This window comes from Somniosus microcephalus, chromosome 6 (genome assembly GCF_052327205.1).
Source record: "Somniosus microcephalus isolate GS21.2 chromosome 6, FLI_Smic_1.0, whole genome shotgun sequence".
NCBI lineage: Eukaryota > Metazoa > Chordata > Chondrichthyes > Squaliformes > Somniosidae > Somniosus > Somniosus microcephalus.
Genome location: NC_140992.1, coordinates 187,320,376 through 187,341,879, shown reverse-complemented (window position 1 = coordinate 187,341,879; position 21,504 = coordinate 187,320,376). Strand labels below are relative to the sequence as shown.

General features: G+C 47.1%; 1 protein-coding gene across 1 annotated transcript in view; it reads left to right on the top strand.

The window, feature by feature from the left end:
• Positions 1 to 21,504, top strand: part of LOC147116242 (aryl hydrocarbon receptor-like) — a 144,206-nt gene that overhangs the window by 55,961 nt on the left and 66,741 nt on the right. The window contains 4 exon segments of the mRNA XM_085991021.1: positions 3,391 to 3,521; positions 10,146 to 10,235; positions 12,408 to 12,534; positions 20,314 to 20,444. Coding sequence (XP_085847147.1) covers positions 3,391 to 3,521; positions 10,146 to 10,235; positions 12,408 to 12,534; positions 20,314 to 20,444 — 479 coding nt within the window.

Genomic DNA, 21,504 nt, shown 5'->3' with positions numbered 1-21,504 from the left:
TACACTTTTTCAAGGAGGCTTTGAGGGTGTCCTTGAAGCGTTTCCTCTGCCCACCTGAGGCTCTCTTGCTGTGCCGGAGCTCCGAGTAGAGCGCTTGTTTTGGGAGTCTCGTATCGGGCATGCGGACAATGTGATCCGTCCATCGGAGCTGATTGAGCGTGGTCAAAGCTTCGATGCTGGGGATGTTGGCCTGAGTAAGAACACTGACGTTGGTGTGCCTATCCTGCCAATGGATTTGCAGGATCTTGCGGAGGCAGCATTGGTGGTACCTCTCCAGTGCTTTGAGGTGCCTGCTGTACATGGTCCATGTCTCTGAGGCATACAGCAGGGCGGGTATCACTCTTGCTCTGTAGACCATGAACTTAGTGTCGGGTTTGAGGTCCTGGTCTTCAAACACTCTCTTCCTCAGGTGACCGAAGGCTGCACTGGCACACTGAAGGCAGTGTTGGACTTCGTCGTTGACGTCTGCCCTTGTTGACAGTAGGCTCCCAAGGTATGGAAAGTGGTCCATGTTGTCCAAGGCCTTGTCGTGGATTTTGATAACCGGGGGGGCAGTACTGTGTGGCAGGGGCAGGTTGGTAGAGGACCTTTGTCTTACGGATGTTTAGTGTAAGGCCCATGCTCTTGTACACTTTGGTGAAGGTGTTGACGATGGTTTGGAGTTCGACCTCCGAGTGAGCGCAGACGCAAGCAAATTAATAGAATAGTACTTCAGCATCAGTCAGACCACTCCTTGTAGACTATTCAAACTTTAGCCAAGTATAAGAACGCTCCAAAAACATGTACAATTGCACCACCAGCCAGAAGAAATAATCCAGCAACTAACCTGTAGGCAGCATTCCCGCGTGGCTGCAAGGCCGTGTCTGGAGGTCCCGCGCAGGCTATTCACTGGCTCTTCAATGGGAGATTTTGCGGATGTGCGAAATTTTGAATGGGCCACACAAAAATTAGGGGGAGCATTGTCTGCAAGTAGTTCATGATCCCTTTAAAATAGCGCTGGTGGGTGGCGGGGGGGTGTCCTTCATTCAGTTTAACGTCTTGTTCAGCTGTGTGGGGTTAAGACTGAAGTGTGCAGTTGGAAAATGGCAATGCTGGCGTCGACACTGATTCATGCCACGATCTGCCTGCTCTGCATGCTGCCGTTTAGTGTGAGTGCGCGGACCCCTTTACCATCATGTGCTCTTCCCGTTAGAAGTGTGTGCGTGCATCTTGGACCCCATTTTAGCCCCCATTGTATCCATCTCCGTGAAATCTCCTGTTGCACTCTTCCATCTCGAGCACTTTCTCTAGGGCTCCATGATGCTGGAGTTGTTAAATTTCTTTCCTCACAATTTGCCCCTCTAACTCTTTCCTGTGGGCTGGTTCAAGGCTGCTGCTCCTCCACTGGATAAGCTTGTTGAGCTTCACATTTATTTTCCTTGTGTGGGAACTGTCAGCATTTTTATTATTTGCAGATCAAGGTGAGGAATGTTAATGCTGGGAACTTTCAGGGACTTGACGTCATTATCACTCACTCCCAAGTCAAGTGCAGTACAGCAACAACTTTATTTATATGGCACCTATAACATAGTAAAACTTCCCAAGGCACTTCACAGGAGCGTTAACAAACAAAATTTGACGAGATATTAGGGCAGATGACCAAAAGCTTGATCAAAGAGGTACGTTTTAAGGAGCAGTGAGATGCAGAGTAAAACTCTCTCGCCTCAGCCCTCAGCTCAAGACCATCTCCTACTACGCTAATGTGACACTTTTGTCCCCATTTGCCACACCAGTCATCCTGTGAATACAACAGCACATGGGATTTAAAATGCAAAAATATGCTGGCATTGAAGTTTGTGATGGAAAATGTTGACGGCAGAGCTCGTTTTACAACAGCACAGCTGTATGACGCCTTTAATGGTTCTGTTTATACTCGTGCAGCCCACACCTCCGAGACATATCGGAAGCTGGAAGATTTGTGAATCAGACAGGTCAATTATTATTTTCTGGCTGTATTTCTCGGGCTGTGGGTGATGCTGGTGAGGCAAGCATTTATTGCCCACCCCTGGTTGCCCTGAGGCAGTGGTAGTGAGCATTCGTGAACCGCTGCAGTCCTTGAGGGACTGGGCCTCCCATGATGGTGATAGATGGGGAATTTTAAGGAATTTGACCCAAAAACAATGAAGGAAGGTGGTACATGTCCAAGTCGGGATGATGCGTAACTTGCCATCTTCTTGAAAATCATGCTTTCGGTCTGACACCTGCTCGTGTCCTGAACCTGAAGTGCTGGTCTCCTAACCTGAAGCTAAATAATTGCTGAGACAGTAAATCCTACCAAGTAAAGCCATTTAGAGTACAGTTACTTATCCTATTGAATCAAGAACCTGGAGTCTGCAAAAAATCAGTTCAGCTACATTTTAGTTTATGGTTTATGCAATGTTAAACTCTGAGTACTGCTGGTCTGCCAATTTCCTCAATAATTCAGAGAGCAGATAATCAAGGCTCCGCTATATCTGTATATAGTTACTGAGGACTCTCAGTAACCCTTGTCTTTATGCTTCAGCATTGCTACTTGAAGACAGCCTGCAAGCAGCCCTGTAATTACTCCCCAATTTTACATCATAAATAGGATGGTCCATTGCAGTGGGTTTCCCCATTCGTAATGCCACTCTCAGGCTGTTCTAAATCAATGTAACGAGGAGTAAGTGAGAGATACCAGTACTGAGCAGTACATGTAAAACATTTAAAAATATGCGATGATTCAGTAGAATTAATTTCACGTTGGATTTAGTTCCTTACACCACTTTGCTCCCTAACTCCAATATTATCTCTTCCCCGCCTAAGTTCCCTGTAATTTTTAAAGGGGCCGAGCAGGCTATTCAAAATACTGCGCATGCACGGTTTTTACATTGCAATGCCGGCTGCACGGGTGCCTTGTAGCCACGCGCACCTTACAGGGAACACTGCTCCCCCCCCCCCCCCCCCTGCCAACCACCCTCCATGCCATTAATACCTACTTTTTAAACAAATGTTGAGAACATAAATTAAAGACATTAACAAACTGATTTTTAAACTGGGGTACTGATGATGACCTTCACCCTGCAAGATCAATGTTTTTTTTTGATATAAGAACATAAGAAATAGGAGCAGGAGTAGGCCAATTGGCCCCTCCAGCCTGCTCTGCCATTTAATGAGATCAAGGCTGATCTGATCTGATCTTGGGCTCAGTTCCATTTCCCTGCCAGCTCCCCATAACCCATCACTCCCTTATTGTTCAAAAATCTGTCTATCTCCACCTTGAATATATTCAATGACCCAGTTCCGCAGCTCTCTGGGGCAGAGAATTCCACAGGCTTACGACCCTGATGGTTCTATACTAAGTATTTTCTTTTTCCCTTTTCCTCTTTGCAGTTTCCCTCCAGAATGAGAAGACCAGGAGCGTGCAGCAGTCGCCGTTAATCAGCAGTGACTCCATCTGTGCCCCTGCAAACCTGCCCCTGGTTCCGGTCAAGGACGTACCAGAGGGAGACTTCATGCTGCAGGTGAGTAGAGGGCTTGACTGCTCTTGCCTTGGGCTCAAACTGTCGCAATTCAAAATGAACCAAACTGCATCGTAGCTAAGTCTTTTTTTTTTGTTAACTTTTCCCTTCACCATTCCTGTTTTTCTCCCCTCTTCATCTGCTGAAGGCACCGACTCTTACTGAGGGGCAGTTCCATTCTGGTTTGCCTTCCACTACCTTGTTACAACAGCATTCCGCACATGGTCCCAGATAGTTGGGTCTCTATTTTCATTGGGCCATGAGGCGGGCTTTCAGGCGTGCGGGGGGTTAAAATCGCAAAACCTAGGGGTCGCAACCCCCCCCCCCCCCCGGTTCCCGCCTCCACGCCATTTTAACCTAGGTGTGTCTGATTGACCCGAATCAGTCCCGCCTGCAACAGGTGGGACTGGTCTTTAGGGCCCTTAAACAGCACTGATTGGCCTTTATAATCCCATTTTAACAGGCCCTTGCCTGTTTAACCCTTTTCCCACGTAAAACGAATGGGAGCCATTTATTTCCTTCCCTTCTGGGCATTAGATGAGCTCGAACACCAGCTGCGGCACCAGCAGAACCAGGAACAACAGCAGCAGCAACAGGAGCACCAGGCTCACCCACCTGAAGCTGCACAGGCCAGAAGGGGCCAGTGCTTGCAAGTGGCTTGAGAGCAGCTTGCTGCACATCAGGGGGGGCATGGGGACCCGTATCTGCACTGGCAGTCCTACTCAAAAGGACTTCCATGAAGGTCTGGTTTCTCTGTTCAATAGATGCCCATCGCTCCTCAAGAGATGTCATTCTATTATGAACACTCACCATGTTTCCCATACCCTGGCGACTTATCTCCTCCATGGAGGTTGCCATCCTTTCCATGGTGATGCATTCATGCGCCAGTGACTCCACAAAGGCTCTGCTCATTTTCGCGATGGACTCCTCCATTCGCTCCACACTCGCAGCTACCCTGGAGACGAAACCTGCCGGAGACTCCTGCATCTGTTCCTGGAGTCCCAGCACCGCTGATCTTATGGATGGACCCAGAGGCAGAGGGTCGACGTGCAGCTGAGCCGAGCTGGCACAGTCCTACGCCCTCCGACTAGGACTACCCACTGCTATCCCTGTCTCCACAATCTGCTGATGCTCACTTGTGAGCTGTGATACACCAGGTGACAACAGTACTCTATGTCCCGAAGGTCCCACCGAGGTGTGAGTGTCTGCGCTGGTGCTGGGTGCGCTGAATTCTGATGACTCTGCACCCTCAGAGGTTGCAGATTCCTCTGAGGAGTCTGGAAGCTCAGGCTCTTCCTCCTGGACAGTGGGGACGGGGGCTCTCGATGGTCCTGTGTGGGAGTGAAGGAAAGAGTTGGAGATGTGAGGTCAAGGTTACATGCACATTGCATATTGCAGATGATCACAGGTCCATCTGTTATAGCTTCAGAATCATTATCAGCGACTCATGCAATGTCAATGAGAGAGATGGAAAACTATTCTGCCACCAGCTTGCTGTGATGCAGCAGTCTGTCCGTCCCCCACTTGCGCCTCATCCTCCAGTCCTACGATCTCCAGGATCACCTCCTCCCAGGGGGTGAGGTGGGCTACTGATGGTGGCCCTCCTCCTGTCCTCGCTTGTTCTCTTTTATTGTGAGCTCTCTTTTCCTGCACTGCAACCACATTCTTCGTGTGAGCCCTAAGGAGTTGACTTGACCTGCCACTTGTAGCCACACAGCCTTGGTCTGACTGGGAGGCCTCTTCCTCCCTGAAGAAGGGAACAGGGCCTCCCTGTGGGCCCTAGCACCATCCAGTAATGCCTGGAGTGAAGCCTCATCAAATTTGGGGGCAGATCTGGCCCTCCTGCTGGCCGTTGCTCCTGCAGGCTCCTGTGCCATCTTAATGGTGAAGTTTGGGAGCCTGCAGAGGAAGCAAGGCTTGCTGTGGACCTTAGAAGCAGCAGCAATGATGATGTCATATTCTGCGACTTTCTGACTGGAAATACTCAATTGCCAAGGCTTCCCACACGCTGGAAATCAATTGGCCAATTGTGTTAAATTTGCATCAATCTCACAGACCCATTTAGAATCGTGTGGGAATCACCAAATTTGGGGAACCCGCCAATTCCCCGCACCTGAACTAAAATCGACCGCTTGGTGTCAACAGGCTATTTAAATATGGAGAGCATCGCAGCGGAACCCAATATGGTCCCCTCCCAACTTTCACAACTCTGGCTTGTCATGAGCTTGAATCCTGTCCAATATCTTTTTTATCCTTCCTTAATCTGGGGATGCTGAGGTCAATTGCCGCAGCCCAACTGCCACCCAGACTGTGACGACAGCACAGGCTGAAAATTGAGCCTGGACGGTTCCAGGTCTGTACGCCTCCAGTAGAAGCTGGGCAGTGCATCACCCCACCGAGCTACTGATGCACACGTGCTGAGTTGCTGTCCCAGTTGGCTGTTTTGCTGCGTTGTCATGTTCCAGAGCTGAAACCAGTCTCCCTCAGGCCACTGTGTGGTGAGCGGGTTTGTGCTGGTGATTTGATGCACACTGACCCAATGAGTAAGTGCATCGTGTGGTGAGGTGAGGCTCACAGTGTAGGTTGGCCCAATAGATTTTAACAGTTTGTACCGTAATGGAAATGTGGAGATTTCTTTTTTCCCTGCAATTCTTTTTCTTTACCCGATCTTTTCCTGAAGTTCCTGACTTATTGCTGGGATATGGCTCCATGTTCGCTTTCTGTACCACATTCAAGTGCCCATAATTCCCATGTGAGCCTAGACATGGTGTGAGGGATGGGTGGGAATCGGCCAGTGTCTTGCATCACTACCCAGGAACCCCCCACTCTCTCTTTATTTCATGGAGCGTGTGAATGTGTGGAAATGGGGTGAGTACAGGGATGATGCTCCTCATGGTCGATTAGGCTGCCAGCACGAGCTACGTAGGCTCATACATGAAAGATAACCAGTTGGGTGGGGTACCAGAGGGGACCAGCATGTGTGGAATCACATCCACAGCTAAGTCACTACCCGAAGAAGTGGTAAAAATGAGAGGGGCAAGAGTTCCAGATTTATAATGGGGAACAAAGAAATGGCAGACCAGTTAAATACATATTTTGGTTCTGTCTTCAAAAAGGAGGACACAAATAACCTCCCAGAGATGTCGGGGAACATACGGTCTAATGAGCGGGAGGAATTGAATGAAATCAGTATTTGTAGGGAAATGGTGTTAGGGAAATTGATGGGATCGATGGCCGATAAATCCCCAGGGCCTGATAATCTACATCCTAGGGTACTTAAGGAAGTGGCCCTGGAAATAGTAGATGCATTGCTGGTCATCTTACAAAATTCTATAAACTCTGGAACAGTACCCATGGATTGGAGGATAGCTAATGTAACCCCACTATTTAAGAAGGGGGGTAGAGAGAAAACGGGGAATTATAGACCGGTAAGCCTGACATCGGTAGTGGGGAAAATGCTAGAGTCCATTATAAAAGATGTAATAGCAGCGCACTTGGAAAACAGTGACCGGATCGGACAAAGTCAACATCGATTTACAAAAGGTAAATCGTGCTTGACTAATCTACTGGAATTTTTTGAGGATGTAACTGGTAGAATAGATAAGGGAGAACCAGTGGATGTGGTGTATTTGGACTTTCAGAAGGCTTTCAATAAGGTCCCGCATAAGAGATTAGCGTGTAAAGTTAAAGCACATGGGATTGGGGGTAAGGTGCTGTCTTGGATAGAGAACTGGTTGGCAGACAGGAAGCAAGGAGTTGGAATAAACGGGTCTTTTTCTGAGTGGCAGACAGTGACTAGTGGGGTACCGCAGGGATCGGTGCTAGGACCCCAGCTATTCACAATATATATAAATGATCTAGATGAGGGAACTAGATGTAATATCTCCAAGTTTGCAGACGACACAAAGCTGGGTGGGCATGTGTGCTGTGAGGAGGATGCAGAGAAACTCCAGTACGATTTGGACAGGTTGGGTGATTGGGCAGATGCATGGCAAATGCAGTATAATGTAGATAAATGCGAGGTTACCACTTCGGTGGCAAAAACAGGAAGACAGATTATTATCTGAATGGCAATATATTGGGAAAAGGGGAAGTGCAACGAGACCTGGGTGTCCTTGTGCACCAGTCGCTGAAGGTAAGCATGCAGGTGCAGCAGGCGGTTAAGAAGGCAAATGGTATGTTGGCCTTCATAGCGAGAGGATTTGTGTACAAGAGCAAGGAGGTCTTGCTGCAGTTGTACAGGGTCTTGGTGAGGCCACATCTGGAGTATTGTGTGCAGTTTTGGTCGCCTTATCTGAGGAAGGATGTTCTTGCCATGGAGAGAGTGCAGCGAAGATTCACCAGACTGATACCTGGGATGGCAGGAATGACGTATGAGGGGAGGTTGGGTCGATTAGGCTTATATTCGCTAGAGTTTAGAAGAATGAGAGGGGATCTCATTGAAACTTTTAAGATTCTAACAGGACTAGACAGACTAGATGCAGAAAGGATGTTCCCAATGGCGGGGGAGTCCAGAACCAGGGGTCACAGGTTAAGGGGTAGGCCATTTAGGACAGAAATGAGGAGGAATTTCTTCACCCAGAGAGTGGTGAACCTGTGGAATTATCTACCACAGAAGGCAGTAGAGGGCAATACATTAAATATATTCAAGAAGGAGTTGGATATATTTCTTAAGGCTAAGAGGATCAAGGGGTATGGGGAGAAAGCAGGGACCGGGTACTGAATTTGGATGATCAGCCATGATCGCATTGAATGGCGGAGCAGACTCGAGGGGCTGAATGGCCTACTCCTGCTCCTATGTTTCTATGTAAAACGGATGGTTCGACTGAGTCATATCATGCTGCATTTCTCAAGTTTGTGATGTACTTGAGTGAGCTGGCTGGACTGAGGCCAATTAACATAAAACTTCCTTCAGAATTTGGCTCCTGTCCCAGTAACACTCTGCATGCTACGATCTTGCCTTTCCTTTTGCTATCAATCTATCACCAGGTGGAAGTGGCTTCCAGACTGACAACATATTTCAAAACTTGACACATTTCTTTTGCCAATTACCTTCAGGGTTGCTCACGGTTCACTGCTAATGAATGATGAAAATCTGGCATTAAAATAAAAGATAAAGGCTGGAAATGCGCAACAGGTTTGTCCACATCTGAAAGAGAAAACTAGGTTTGTGTTTCAGGTGGGGTCCACCTCTACCAGCGGATCTGCTGTGCATTCCTGGCATTTTCTCTTTCTATAATGCTCTTATATTGCTGGTTCTCTGAAACTGGCTTTAAGTTTCCTTTTTGTTCAAGTAGAATCATAGAATCACACAGCACAGAAGGAAGCCATTCGGCCCATTGTGTCTGTGCCGGCTCTTTGAAAGAGCTATCCAATTAGTCTCACTTCACTGCCCTTACCTCGTAACCCTGCAGATTGTTCCTTTTCAAGTATTTATCCAATTCCCTTTTGAAAGTTACTGTTGAATCTGCTTCCACCACCCTTTCAGGCAGTGCATTCCAGATCATCATAACTCACTGCGTAAAAACATTCTCCTCATCTCCCCTCCGGTTCTTTTGCCAATTACTTTAAATCTGTGTCCTCTGGTAACTGACCCTCCTGCCAGTGGAAGCAGTTTCTCCCTAGCTACTCTATCAAACTCATCATTTTGAAGTAGGAAACACTTGCATGATGAACTGAAAGTCAGTGAGTGACTGGACTGCCCAGTAGGCCATACAGACCAGGGAAGTCCAAAGGTCAATCCTCTTCCTGTGTTAGCTGGTCTCTGACCAGGAGGTAGGGTGCTACAGTTGAACTCTGTTATCGCCAAGGTAGGAAGGAGAAACAAAGAATCATCAGCCAGGGTTCATAGTCCCGATTGCCTGGGTAGAGATTTCAGCTGGGAAGTGTGTATTTGTTGTTGATTGGATGAGATGTGAGCTGTAATGCCTCCTGTAGTCAAATAGCCTGCCAGCACTCACTATCCAAATGCATACACGAAGAGTAGCCACTTAAGCAAGGTACCAGAGGACGGCTAGCACCCATGGAACCATAACCTAACATGAATCATCGGCAGTATAGGAGAGAAGAGTTGGGGGGAGGAGGAAGAAGATCGAGAATGGTTGTACAAAGCTTATTAATCCTCCCCTCCATATGTAAAAAAGGCCTAAAACACAACAGTGGCACAGACTAGCACAGATCAACATTCTGCTTTTATTTGTTTTATACTTGGGATAAATTTCAGCATGCTGAGCCGCTTGTCTTTTCACACTGGATACAGTTTCTTACACCAGGAGGTAGGAAACAAATGAAAGATTGGAGAGACAGTCTTCATAAAGCCATGCTCAGGCATCCAATAGGTAGGTACATCACCTTGCAGCAAGTTACCAAGTGACAGTGCCAGAGGTTTGGGAGTAGGTCGCCAGAAGAGACGAGAATACATTTAAGCTCATTTTAGGCTGCAGCGACTGTTGATATCCATCCATGACCACTTCTGTGGGGCGGCACTAGTCCATTGATAGGGTCTTGTATCACTTTCTGAGCTACAGGTTGGTGCACCTGCCCATGGCCTCCTGCGTGTCTGTTATTGGTGACTAGTGGTGATTTTTAAAAAGAATGCAGGGCACCATGTGCATTTCTTCTCTGCAGGCACTGAATGGCTTTGTACTTGTGGTAACGCCAGATGGGAAGATTTTCTACTCTTCACAAACTATTCAGGATTACCTGGGCTTCCATCAGGTATGTTTGTCTCTTGTACTGTTGTAGACTGTAGATACACTCTGTAGAATTTTGGTGTGGTTCAGAGCCATCCCCACCAGTAAGGTCCTAGGTTTGATCCCTGATTTATGCTGAGTTTGTTGCTTTTAACATTGGCAATGGTAGGGTTTCTACAGTTGGCCTCTTGGTCCCTAGCTAGGATAAATCAACTAAAGTTCCCACTCCTGGTTGCAATCCAGTGATCCCTGCTGAAAATGCATGTTTATGGATGTCAGTTAAGAAGATTAGACTTGTCAATAATGGCCCCCTCCAAAAACCAATTGTCTAGGCTCGCGCCTAAAGAATAGTCACTTTATAAAGCTTATAGGCACCTGGGGAATTATACCTGAATATGAATCCCTGCATATTCAGTGTCAGTGCAACCAAGTGAGCCAAACTGTCTCCTCTTGAGTCAGAAGGTTGAAAGTTGAAGCCTCAATCCAGTGCAGTGCTGAGGGAATGGAGTGCTGCATTGTTGGAGGTGCTGTCTTTTGGCTGAGATGTTGAACCCAGTCTGTTCCGATGATTCAAGGGAGACATTAAAGGTGCCATGGTGCATTTTGAAGAAGAGCAGGGAGTTTTCCTGGTGTCCTGGGCAATGTTTTTCCCTCAGTAACACAATCAAGACAGATTCTCTTGTCATTTACTTCATTGCTATTTGGAAGATTTTACTGCGTGCAAAATGGCTGCCATATTACCTAAATAATTGCCGCTGCACTTCAAATTGTACATGGAGTCCTTTTGAGAAGCTGCTGAGCGGTGTGATAAGGTGCTGTATAAATACAAACCTTTCATTTCTTTGCCAAAAAAATATTTGGATATATTGCTAATAAGCACAATGGTTGAAGACTGGCCTACTTAACCCACAAGTGCAGCTCTCGTAATGGCCCAGTGCATGAATCTCCTAAGAGAACAGATCCTTTTATGGATTGAGAATTGGTTAACAGACAGAAAACAAAGAATAGGGATAAACGGGTCTTTTTCAGGATGGCAGGCTGTGACTAGTGGGGTACCTCAAGGATCGGTGCTTCGGCCCCAGCTATCCACAACCTATATCAATGATTTGGATGAGGGGACTAAATGTAACATTTCCAAATTTGCTGATGATACAAAGCTAGGTAGCAGTGTCAGTTGTGAAAAGGATGTGAAGAGGCTTCAAGGGGATCTCGACAGGCTCAGTGAGTGGGCGAGAACATGGCAGATGGAATATAATGTGGATAAATGTGAAGTTATCCGCTTTGGTAGAAAAAACAGAAAGGCAGTGTATTTCCTAAATGGTGAAAGATTGGGGAATGCAGATGCTCAAAGGGACCTGGGTATCCTTGTACATGAATCACTGAAAGTGAATGTGCAGGTGCAGCAAGCCATTAGGAAAGCAAATGGCATGCTGCCTTCATTACAAGAGGATTTGAGTACAGGAGTAAAGAAGTTTTACTCCAATTATATAGGGCCTTGGTGAGACCACACCCTGGCGTACTGTGTACAATTTTGGTCTCCTTACCTAAGGAAGGATACACTTGCCATAGAGGGAGTGCAACGAAGGTTCATGAGATTGATTCCTGGGATGGCGGGACTGTCGTATGAGAAGAGATTGAGTAAACTAGGCCTGTATTCTTTTGAATTCAGAAGAATGAGAGGGGATCTCATTGAAGCATGCAAAATTATTACAGTGCTTGATAGGGTGGCTGCTGGGAGAATGTTTCCCTTGGCTGGGGAATCTAGAACCAGGGGCCACAGCCTCAGGATAAAGGGTAGACCATTCAGGACTGAGATGAGAAAAAATTTCTTCACACAGAGGGTGGTGAATCTTTGGAATTCTCTACCCCAGAGGGCTGTGGAGGCTCAGTCATTGGGTATATTCCAAACAGAAGTCGATAGATTTCTGACTAGTAAGGGCAGCAAGGGATATGGCAATAGGGCTGGTGAATGGAGTTGAGACAGAAGATCAGCCATGATCTCATTGAATGGCGGAGCAGGCTCGAAGGGCCAAATAGCCTACTCCTATTTCTTATGTTCTTGTGGTTCAGAGTAATGAGTGTCCACGTCTAATGAAAGCCTAGTTCTCTGGATAAGCAAAGGATGCTGCGTCTCCTTCTGAAGCAAGTATGTTTTTTTGTCCTGTGGATTTAACGTGCTTCTTTTGTTTAACTTCAGTCGGATATCATCGATCAGGACGTGTTTGAGCTGATCCACATGGAAGACCGTGAGGAGTTCCAGCGTCAGCTCCATTGGACTTTCCGCCCACCTTTGGCCACAACAGAAGAAGGAGCGAAGGTGAAAGGTAGGAAAGTACTTCGAACCACCAGGTCGCCCTGTTTACAGTGTCAAGCCCAAAGACCCTCACATTCTGTTGTAATTGCACAGCCATGGGGGGAAGATTTACTCTCTGCCTTGAATGTAGCAAAGTCATGAACACATTCATTATAAGCGAGTTATTGATTTTGTTGCCCATAGCACGCAGGAGAATTCCCAGCCACTTATAATTACTCTGCGGATATTGACAGCTGTTGTGATGTCCAGGAGCATCGAGCAATTGTCTGTCTTCTGTTTAACCTGTCACTAGGGAAAGTTTGTATGAAAGCGTTGCAGTAACACCTTGAGCACTGTACGTCATTTTCAGCTTTCAAAATCTGCGTTTCCCACCAACTGTAGACACTATTGTCCATCACTATCTACAGTGCAATACTCAAGATTGGAAACTGTATGAAACCCATTTCATTATTGGTAAAATACGTAGATTCTTTAACTTCATCTCTTGTCACCTTCCACCGGGCAGCATGTCGTTCGCAGCCAGGGGGGTGGATAAGCCGCCTACTGCAGGGCCTCTGCTGACTGCGCTCAGTAACCAGTTTCCTATGTCTCAATTGGACTTGTCCTCTAATCTGAGGAATGTAGACCCAGTTAGGACAGGGAGATACCAGGTGGTGAGTCATGGGTGAAAACTGGTGGCTTCTTCACCTATGTTGATGTGCTGAGCTGCATGGCAACATAATTTTTTGGGATTGGCAATAGGGAGATTGGGAGGTGAGGTTAGGTTTCAAAGGGATAATATATTTTTTTAAGTAATTGGCAAAAGAACCAGAGGTGAAATGCGGAGAACGTTTTTTATGCAGCAAGTTATGATGATCTGGAATGCACTGCCTGAAAGGGTGGTGGAAGTAGATTTAGTAATAACTTTCAAAAAGGAATTGGATAAATACTTGAAGGGGAAAGGGCAGTGGAGTGGGACTAATTGGCAGCCTTCTGTGCTGTATCATTCTACGATTCTGTGAAATCTGAATCTTGTTTTGGAAAGTCAGGAGTGTGATGGAATACTTTCTACTTGTCTGGATGAGTGCAGCTCCAACAACACTCGAAGCTCGACACATCCAGAGCAAAGCAGCCCGCTTGATTGGCACCCCATCCACCACCTTAAACATTCACTCACTCCACCACTGACTCACCTTGTCTGCAGTGTGTACCATCTACAAGATGCACTGCAGCAACTCGCCAAGGCTGCTTCGGCAACACCTCCCAAACCCGCGACCTCATCCACCTAAAAGGACAAGGGCAGCAGGCGCATGAGAACACCACCACCTCCAAGTTCCCCTCCAAGTCACACACCATATCGCCGATCCTTCATTGTCGCTGGGTCAAAATCCTGGAACTCCTTCCCTAACAGCATTGTGGGAGTACCTTCACCACACAGACTGCAGCAGTTCAAGGCGGCGGCTCACCACCACCTTCTCCAGGGCAACTAGGGATGGGCAATAAATGCTGGCCATGCCAGCGATGCCCACATCCCATGAACGAATAAAGAATTTTTAAAACGTCCTGTCTGTACAAAGGCGTCAACTTTGTGTTACAAAGGGCAAGTCATTAGCTGAATCATTTGTAACTTAACTTACCTACTCAGGCTTCTACTTGTTACATGCCTTTATTAGAATTTTGCTGCGAGCACAAAGGAAAGATAAAGGCTGCCCTACGTTTCGCCTCCTGTCTCCAGACTATAGTTGGGGTCTGTTTCAGGTTTTGGTTACAGTACAACTTCCAACAATTCTACCCAGTAAGGTCAGCGAGTAAATGCATTGTCTGTTGTGGAACCAAGTCAGAGTCCAGAAAGGTCCCAGGTTGGATACCTTTGCTGCATTGAGTTAACTGGTCTCAGTCTCAGCTGCAGTGGATAAGTTACAATTGAATTCACTAACTGGAAAGGGGGTGGGGGTGTGATTGGGGGGTGTGTATGTGTGTGGGCAGAATCCAGGTCAGCTGTGGTTACCCTCGTAGCCAAAGCACCTGCGAACACTTCCGTCCAAGTTTATGCATGAAAAGTGACCAGTGGGAGAGATATTGAGCCATACTGCAGCTTAAGGCAGTGTCTTCAGGAGAGGAAGGGTATGGTAAGGCTATGTGAGCGGGATTCTTGACTTGTCGATAGAATTACTTGATGTGAGGAGCAAATGGACTCTTAACTTTAAAAAAAAAAGGTACTGTCTTAGTGAAAGAATTTGGGGAGGGGAGAAGAGCCATGGGGCAGTTCTAGTTCAATGATGTCATAAAGAAGTGACTCAGTGGTACATTTTGAGGAGCTCTACATCGTGAGAGATATGGATCAGGAGGCCATTTGGCCCATCCTAAATTAACCACCTAGAAAGAACCGGCTGATTTTTCTCCCTGCTCCCCAAGCACAGCGTCCAACTGATTTTTGAAAGATTGCCTTTGCTATCCTCCCTGTGAAGTCACTCTGTGTGAAGACCATCCTGATATCAGTACTTGGCCTTTTGGCAGTTCGAGCTCGTGCTCCCTTTTCCTGCCATTGTGGTTTAACTTGAAGCAGTGTCCTGGCGTTACCTTTTCCATACAGTTTGCTATCTTACAAAGACGTGAGGTGATGTATAACAAAGTGGGGGGAGTACTGACAATCCCTTTGTATGAAGACATTGCCCCTTCAACATGTGACATTAAGTGAGTGTCTCCTATCTTTATTCCCACAGATGAATCTGCTCTTGGCTTAATGCTGACTGCAGCACTTTTGAAGGAAAATGTGAAGAATAGCCATTCAGCTCACACTGCAGTTTTTAGCCTTAGTTCCACCTGTAATTACCTGTCTTGGGCAAATACCACTGTAAACAATGGGAGAGGCTGCACAGAACGTTCCTCCTATTCATGTAGCTTGTAGAATTGGGCCGTCCTTTTCCACACAACTGGAGTTGTGTCTTCATTGATCCTCAAACATTTCAGAGGCAACCAGAGGCAGGTGACGGGAGGCTGCATAAAAGTAAAGAAAGACTTGCATTTATATAGCGCCTTTCATGATCCCAGGCCATCCCAAAGCACTTTACAGGCAATGAAGTGCTTTTAAAGTGTAATCACTGTTATAATGTAGGCTACGTGGCAGCCAATTTGTGCACAGTAAGGTCCCACAAACAGCACTGAGGTAATGACCAGATCATCTTATTTTTTTTAAAGTGATGTTGGCTGAGGGATAACTAGCGGCCAGGACAGACCAGAACTCCCCAGCTCCTCTTCGAAATAGTTCCATGGGGTCTTTTACGTTCACCCGAGAGGGCAGACAGGGCCTCGGTTTAACGTCTCATTGAAAAGATGGCACCTCCGACGGTGCAGCACTCCCTCAGCACTGCACTGGAGAGTCAGCCTAGATTTTGTGCTCAAGTCTCTGGAGTGGGACTTGAACCCACAACCTTCTGACTCCGAGGCAAGAGTGCTACCCACTGAACCATGGCTGACACCACTATTCTGTTTTGTTTTCTATCTAGCTTGCACTCGATTGCTCGAATAGACATCCTTTCCTGGCTGCCGCTGATAATCATTTCAGCTGTTAAAGCACCTAACACCATCAGCAGAATTCTCATGTTTACCTCAGTGTAGGGGGGTCTGAGCTGAACGTTTGCAAGACTGTCTGTCCCCTGAGAGACAGACATTTCTGTGGATTTGGTAACTTTCTAAGCATCAATAACTGGGGTATTGAATAAATTTTTAAATTAATTAAAGGAGTAAGTCATGGCAGGAGAGTTCAGACCCGTGTTCTGCTGCTCTTGCTCCATGTGGGAAGTCAGGGATGCTGCCAGTGTCCCTGACGACCATGTGTGCGGGAAATGCATCCAGCTGCAGCTACTTGTAGACCGCATTGCGGCGCTCGAGCTGCGGGTGGATGAATTTTGGAGCATGCGCGATGCTGAGAGGCTCGTGGATAGCACGTTTAGCGAGTTGTTCACGCCTCAGGGTAGGGCAGCACAGGGGGTGACCATCAGGCGGAGCAACAAAGGCAGGCAGGTAGTGCAGGGAACCCCTGCGGACATCCCCCTTTCAAACAAGTATACCGCTTTGGATACTGTTGAGGGGGATGACTCACCAGGGGAAGGCAGCAGCAGCCAACTTCCTGGCACTGGGGGTGCTCCTGCTGCCCAGGAAGGGGGGAAAAAGAGTGGGAGAGCAATAGTGGTAGGGGATTCTGTAGTAAGGGGAACAGATGGGCGTTTCTGTGGCCGTAGACGTGAATCCAGGATGGTTTGTTGCCTCCCTGGTGCCAGGGTCAAGGATGTCACTGAGCGGCTGCAGGGCATTCTGGAGGGGGAGGGTGAACAGCCAGTGGTCGTGGTCCACATTGGTACCAACGACATAGGTAAAAAGAGGGATAAGGTCCTGCAGCAAGAATTTAGGGAGCTAGGTGAAGGATTAAAGAGCAGGACCTCAAGGGTTGTAATCTCTGGATTACTCCCGGTGCCACGTGCTAGTGAGTATAGGAATAGGAAGATAGAACAGATGAATGCGTGGCTAAAGGGATGGTGCAGGGGGGAGGGCTTTAGTTTCCTGGATCACTGGGTCTGCTTCTGGGAAAGGCGGGACTTGTACAAGTCGGACGGTTTACACCTGAACCAGAGGGGAACCAATATCCTTGCGGGGAGGTTTGCTAGCACTGCTGGGGGGGGTTTAAACTAACTTGGCAGGGGGATGGGGTACAGAGTGGAGCTATAGTAGGGGGTGATTTACAGCCAAATACAGAGGGAAAAACAAGTCAGCTGGGAAGGCAGAGCAAATATGTGAAGGCAAAAGAGAATATGGCAGGGCTGGAAGGCATTTATTTTAATACAAGGAGTCTTGCAAATAAGGTGGATGAACTGAAGTTGTTGAACACATGGGAGTACGATATTGTTGCTATCACGAAGACATGGTTGAGGGAGGGTCAGGACTGGCAGCTCAATATTCCGGGGTATAGAATCTTCAGGCGAGACAGAGGGGGGTGTAAAAGGGGAGGGGGTGTTGCAATATTAATTAAGGAGTCAATTACTGCTGTAAGGAGGGATGATATATTAGCGGGTTCCTCTAATGAGGCCATATGGGTAGAACTTAAAAACAAAAAGGGGGCAAGCACTTTGCTGGGAGTGTACTATAGGCCCCCAAACAGTCAGGGGGAGATAGAGGAACAGATAGGTAGGCAAATCTCAGAAAAGTGCGAAAATAATAGGGTAATAATAGTGGGGGATTTCAACTTCCCCAATATAAATTGGGATAGTCAGAGTGTGAAAGGCTTAGAGGGTGCAGAATTCTTAAAGTGCATCCAGGAGAGCTTTTTGAGCCAACATGTAGAAAGTCCTACAAGAGAGGGGGCGGTACTGGACCTAATTCTGGGGAATGTAGCCGGGCAAGTGGTGGAAGTGTCAGTAGGAGAGCATTTTGGCGACAGTGACCATAATTCGGTGAGATTTAAGGTGGTCATGGAAAAAGACAAAGACGGCCCGGAAATAAGGGTTCTAAATTGGGGGAGGGCCAATTTTAATATGATAAGGCAGGATCTGGCCAAAGTGGACTGGGAGCAGCTACTTATAGGAAACTCCACATCAAAACAGTGGGAGACTTTCAGAAGGGAAATAGAGAGAGTACAACGCCAACATGTTCCTGTAAAGGTCAAAGGTGGGACCAACAAGCAAAGGGAACCATGGATGACAAGGGATATACAAAAATGCATTAGAAATAAAAGGGGGGCTTTTGGCAGTTACAAAAGACTAAAGACGGAAGAAGCCCTAGAGGAGTATAAAAAGTGCAGGGGCATACTTAAAAAAGAAATTAGGAGGGCGAGGAGGGGCCATGAAATAACACTGGCGAGCAAAATAAAGGAAAATCCTAAGATGTTTTATAAGTATATTAAGGGCAAGAGGATAACCAGGGAAAGGGTAGGGCCCATTAGGGACCAAAGTGGCAATCTGTGTGTAGAGCCAGATGATGTAGGCGGGGTTTTAAATGAATTTTTTGCATCTGTGTTCACTATGGAGAAAGACGATGCAGACATAGAAATCGGGCAAGGGGACTGTGACATACTTGAACATATTAGCATCGAGAGGGAGGAGGTGCTAGCGGTTTTAGCAGGCCAAAAAGTGGATAAATCCCCAGGCCCGGACGAGATGTATCCCAGGCTGCTGTGGGAGGCAAAGGAGGAGATTGCAGGGGCTCTGACACAAATTTTCAGAACCTCTCTGGCCACAGGGGATGTACCAGAGGACTGGAGAACAGCTAACGTAGTACCATTATACAAGAAGGGTAGCAGGGATAAACCAGGGAATTACAGGCCAGTGAGCCTAACATCTGTGGTAGGGAAATTATTGGAAAAAATTCTGAGGGACAAAATTAGTCTCCACTTGGAGAGGCAAGGATTAATCGGGGATAGTCAGCATGGCTTTGTCAAGGGTAAATCATGTCTGACAAATCTGATTGAATTTTTCGAGGGGGTGACTAGGGGGGTGGATGAGGGAAATGCTGTGGATGTGGTTTACATGGACTTCAGTAAAGCTTTTGACAAAGTCCCGCATAGGAGCCTGGTCAAGAAGGTAAGAGCCCATGGGATCCAGGGTGCCTTGGCGCGTTGGATCCTAAACTGGCTGAGTGGCAGGAGGCAGAGGGTGATGGTCGAAGGTTGCTTTTGTGACTGGAAGCCTGTGTCCAGTGGGGTACCTCAGGGATCGGTGCTGGGTCCCTTGTTGTTTGTGATCTACATAAATGACTTGGATGAGAATGTAAAAGGTATGATCAGTAAGTTCGCAGATGACACGAAAATTGGTGGGGTGGTAAATTGCGAGGAGGAAAGCCTCAGGCTACAGGACGATATAAACGGGTTGGTCAGATGGGCGGAAAAGTGGCAAATGGAATTTAACCCTGAAAAGTGCGAGGTGATGCATTTTGGACGGACAAATAAGGTAAGGGAATACACAATGAGTGGTAGGACCCTAGGAAGTACAGAGGGTCAGAGGGACCTTGGTGTACATGTACATAGATCCCTGAAGGCAGCGGAACAGGTAGATAAGGTGGTTAAAAAGGCATATGGGATACTTGCCTTCATTAGCCGAGGCATGGAATATAAGAGCAGGGAGGTTATGATGGAGCTGTACAAAACGCTGGTGAGGCCACAGCTGGAGTACTGTGTGCAGTTCTGGTCGCCTCACTATAGGAAGGATGTGATTGCTTTGGAGAGGGTGCAGAGAAGATTCACCAGGATGTTACCTGGGATGGAGCGCCTCAGCTATGAAGAGAGGCTGGACAGGCTGGGGTTGTTTTCCTTGGAGTAAAGAAGGCTGAGGGGGGACCTGATTGAGGTGTACAAAATGATGAGGGGCATCGATAGGGTAGATAAAGAGGAACTTTTCCCCTTAGTAGGGGGGTCAATAACAAGGGGGCATAGATTCAGGGTAAGGGGCAGGAGATTTAGAGGGGATTTGAGGAGGAACTTCTTCACCCAGAGGGTGGTTGGAATGTGGAACTCAATGCCTGAAAGGGTGGTAGAGGCAGGAACCCTCACAACATTCAAGAAGCATTTGGATGAGCACTTGAAATGCCATTGCATACAAGGCTATGGACCAAATGCTGGAAAATGGGATTAGACTGGACAGGGGTGGATGGGCGGCGCGGACACGATGGGCCGAAGGGCCTCTTTCTGTGCTGTAAAACTCTATGACTATGACTCTATGACTCTAATGTCCAGTGACTGAGCTGAAGCATGGTTGATTTGTTTGTTTACTGGAGTGTCTGTCTTTAAACTAGCACGGGTCTAATGTTTCTGTGTTGCTTGTAGGTGCAGGCTGTTCAAGCGGAGAGGAGACTTTGTGCCAACCCGATCAACTGCCACCAGAGAACTCTGAATTCCTGACCCGCAGCTTTGAGTGTCGCTTCCGCTGCCTGCTTGACAACATGTCTGGATTCCTGGTACAGTTATCTTGAAGATACCCCTCCCTTTTATGGTTTTTATTTACTATTACCCCTCTGTACTGAGAGTTACAGGCTGGAATCTAATCGAGGGGTTCAGGTGGTTTATATATAGAATAATGGATACCCGGGAGTGAGTTACAGGCCGGAATCTAATCGAGGGGTTCAGATTGTTTATATATGGAATAATGAATACCTGGGGGTGAGTTACAGGCTGGAATCTAATCAAGGGGTTTATAGCAGCTCCCATTATGGCTCTATGGGTGATAGAGCCTATATCACCCATACAACCTGCATAATACAGCCTGCAATTCCCAATATAGCCCATATAATACAGCCTGTATAACCCAACACAACCTGTGTGATGTGGCCTGGGAATGATTTGAATATGAATATTCCATGGGTGTGACTGCTAGTAAAGTGGATACCGGCAGAGTTTTAGGCAATAAATTGTATGTAAATTCCAATTTGTATTTCGCTGGTGCACACATCTCTAGGGAGTCCGGGACATTGGTGAGGGCTTGGCTATAAATAAAGACCATATACAGAAAAGCCACTTATGGGACTACCCCAGTATTAGTCTGTGCAGAGAGAGAAGAGAGAAAAATTGGGGAAGGAGGAAAAGGAACTTGTGGCGAGCCTTGTACCATAAACTGGCAAGACACTGTACACCAAAGGAAACCTCAAAAGATGATGGTGTCTGATTGTGTTCTTCCTGCCTCCTTTATTGTCCAAACACGGTGAGAGGGCAGGGAGACCTGCTCCCTAACCCTCTGCTGGTCACATACCCTAACCAGTTACAAGGAGGTGTGTGAGGACAGCACAGAATGACTCATCTGCCATTTACTTCTCATTTTAGTTTCAAAACAAATTGTCTTCACTCCCGTGCTGTAAAAATGGCACGAAACTGCACACAGCTCCAGTGTCCAGCTGCTCTGTTGTTTTCCTAACTTTCTTTTTGCATCCTTACTTCCTTTGCAATTTATCCAACAATCCTCAGTTCTCTGAGCCCAGCCTACTCTGCTGCCAATGACGCCCTCTACAGCCCACTGCCAGGAAG